The sequence below is a fragment of the Cryptosporidium andersoni genome, assembly GCF_001865355.1.
Source record: "Cryptosporidium andersoni isolate 30847 chromosome Unknown contig_38, whole genome shotgun sequence".
Classification (NCBI taxonomy): domain Eukaryota; phylum Apicomplexa; class Conoidasida; order Eucoccidiorida; family Cryptosporidiidae; genus Cryptosporidium; species Cryptosporidium andersoni.
The window spans coordinates 98,126-99,648 of NW_027122882.1; the positions used below are offsets into that span (position 1 = coordinate 98,126).

General features: G+C 17.2%; 1 protein-coding gene across 1 annotated transcript in view; it reads left to right on the plus strand.

Moving 5' to 3' along the window:
* cand_005460 (uncharacterized protein) overlaps positions 1-1,080 on the plus strand; it is a gene marked incomplete at both ends in the record, with an annotated part of 1,292 nt that extends 212 nt beyond the window's left edge. Inside the window, one exon of the mRNA XM_067210787.1 lies at positions 462-1,080. Coding sequence (XP_067067313.1) covers positions 462-1,080 — 619 coding nt within the window. The remainder of the gene's footprint in view (positions 1-461) is intronic.
* Positions 1,081-1,523: the final 443 nt, after the last annotated feature.

The following is a 1,523-nucleotide window of genomic DNA, read 5'->3' on the forward strand; positions in this document are numbered from 1 at the left end:
TTTTTGATATTAATCTTAATTTTTAGGTTAAATTCAAATATTTAATAAAAATTTAATGAAATTGGATCATATTTAACATGATTGTGTATTGAAAATGTATAGTAATTTGAAATGAACCTTTATTGGTTTATTTTTGTGATTTGATTTAAAATTACTATCGGTCTATAAAATTATTTAAGGATATTACAATAAATCCTTTTTATATAGTAATATTATATGGAAATATTTTATGTGTTAAATAGTAAATTTGTAATATCTTATTTTCCCTTTATAAAATCTATAATATTTGTTTTATTTTGAGATCTAATATTATAATAGCGCAGTATTTTAAGATAATATTTTGTTGTAATGTAAATATTTGATATTATTATTATTATTATTATATTAATAATAGTAGGGAAATAAGTATTAATAATATACTACTAAGATTTAATAATAATTAGATAATATATTATTAATAGATAGGAGGGAAGGAGGATTTAACAATGGATTATAATAATACAGATAATAAGAATTCTTTATCTATGAATGTAATAAATATAAAAAATTTTGATTTCTGTTTAATATTTTTAAGTGGTTTATCTTTATGGATTATTATATTATGTCATTTATACCATTACTGGGAAAAATTTGGATCTATTATTATATTCAAAATAGAAGATAATGATTTTAATTATAATTTAATAATAGAATTACTAAGTTTAGTAATACCATTATATTTTTTTACTTCAGGATGGCGTTATGCATTAACAACTAGAAAAGATTTAAAAAAATATTTTATTTTTATTGTACCAATTTTATTATTTATAGCTTTAGAATATAAATATTTTGGAATTATTGATATAGATGATGATATACCAACAAATATTCAATTATTAAGCCATATGAGAATTGGTTTTATTAGTGTTCCATCTTATCATTTTTTTATTGCAATGATTTTTTATTATAATGAAAAGATTTTTAAATTTAGCAAAATTCCTGTAATTCCATATAATAACTTGGAAATAAATGAAGATAATCTAAATTTACTTGATAAAGAAATATGTATTAATAATAATGAAGAATTAAATGAACCTTATTGTAAATTTATTCATTTTAGTTATTTTTATGCACTAATATCAATGATTATATATTTTACAATAATAATAGGTATATATTATTTTATATCAAATAAAATATTAATATTTTTATTATCATTATATTATTGGATAACTATGATTACATTATTATGTTGTATATATATACTTAGAATTTCACCTCAATATATTTTTATGGTTATATATTTTATAACATTCTGTACTTCTATAATATTACAATCAAAATTTAATGATCTTAAAGAAATTTCCGGATTAAGTATTTTTATAACATTTTTCCATTATATACTTTTTTATATTGGAGGATATTGTTTTGCTTGTTTAAGACTTGGGAATAGATTATCAAATATATATATAAATATCAGTTTTATTATACTTTATATCTATTATATATATTATAAACCTATAGGAATAAAATATTTTTCTTCA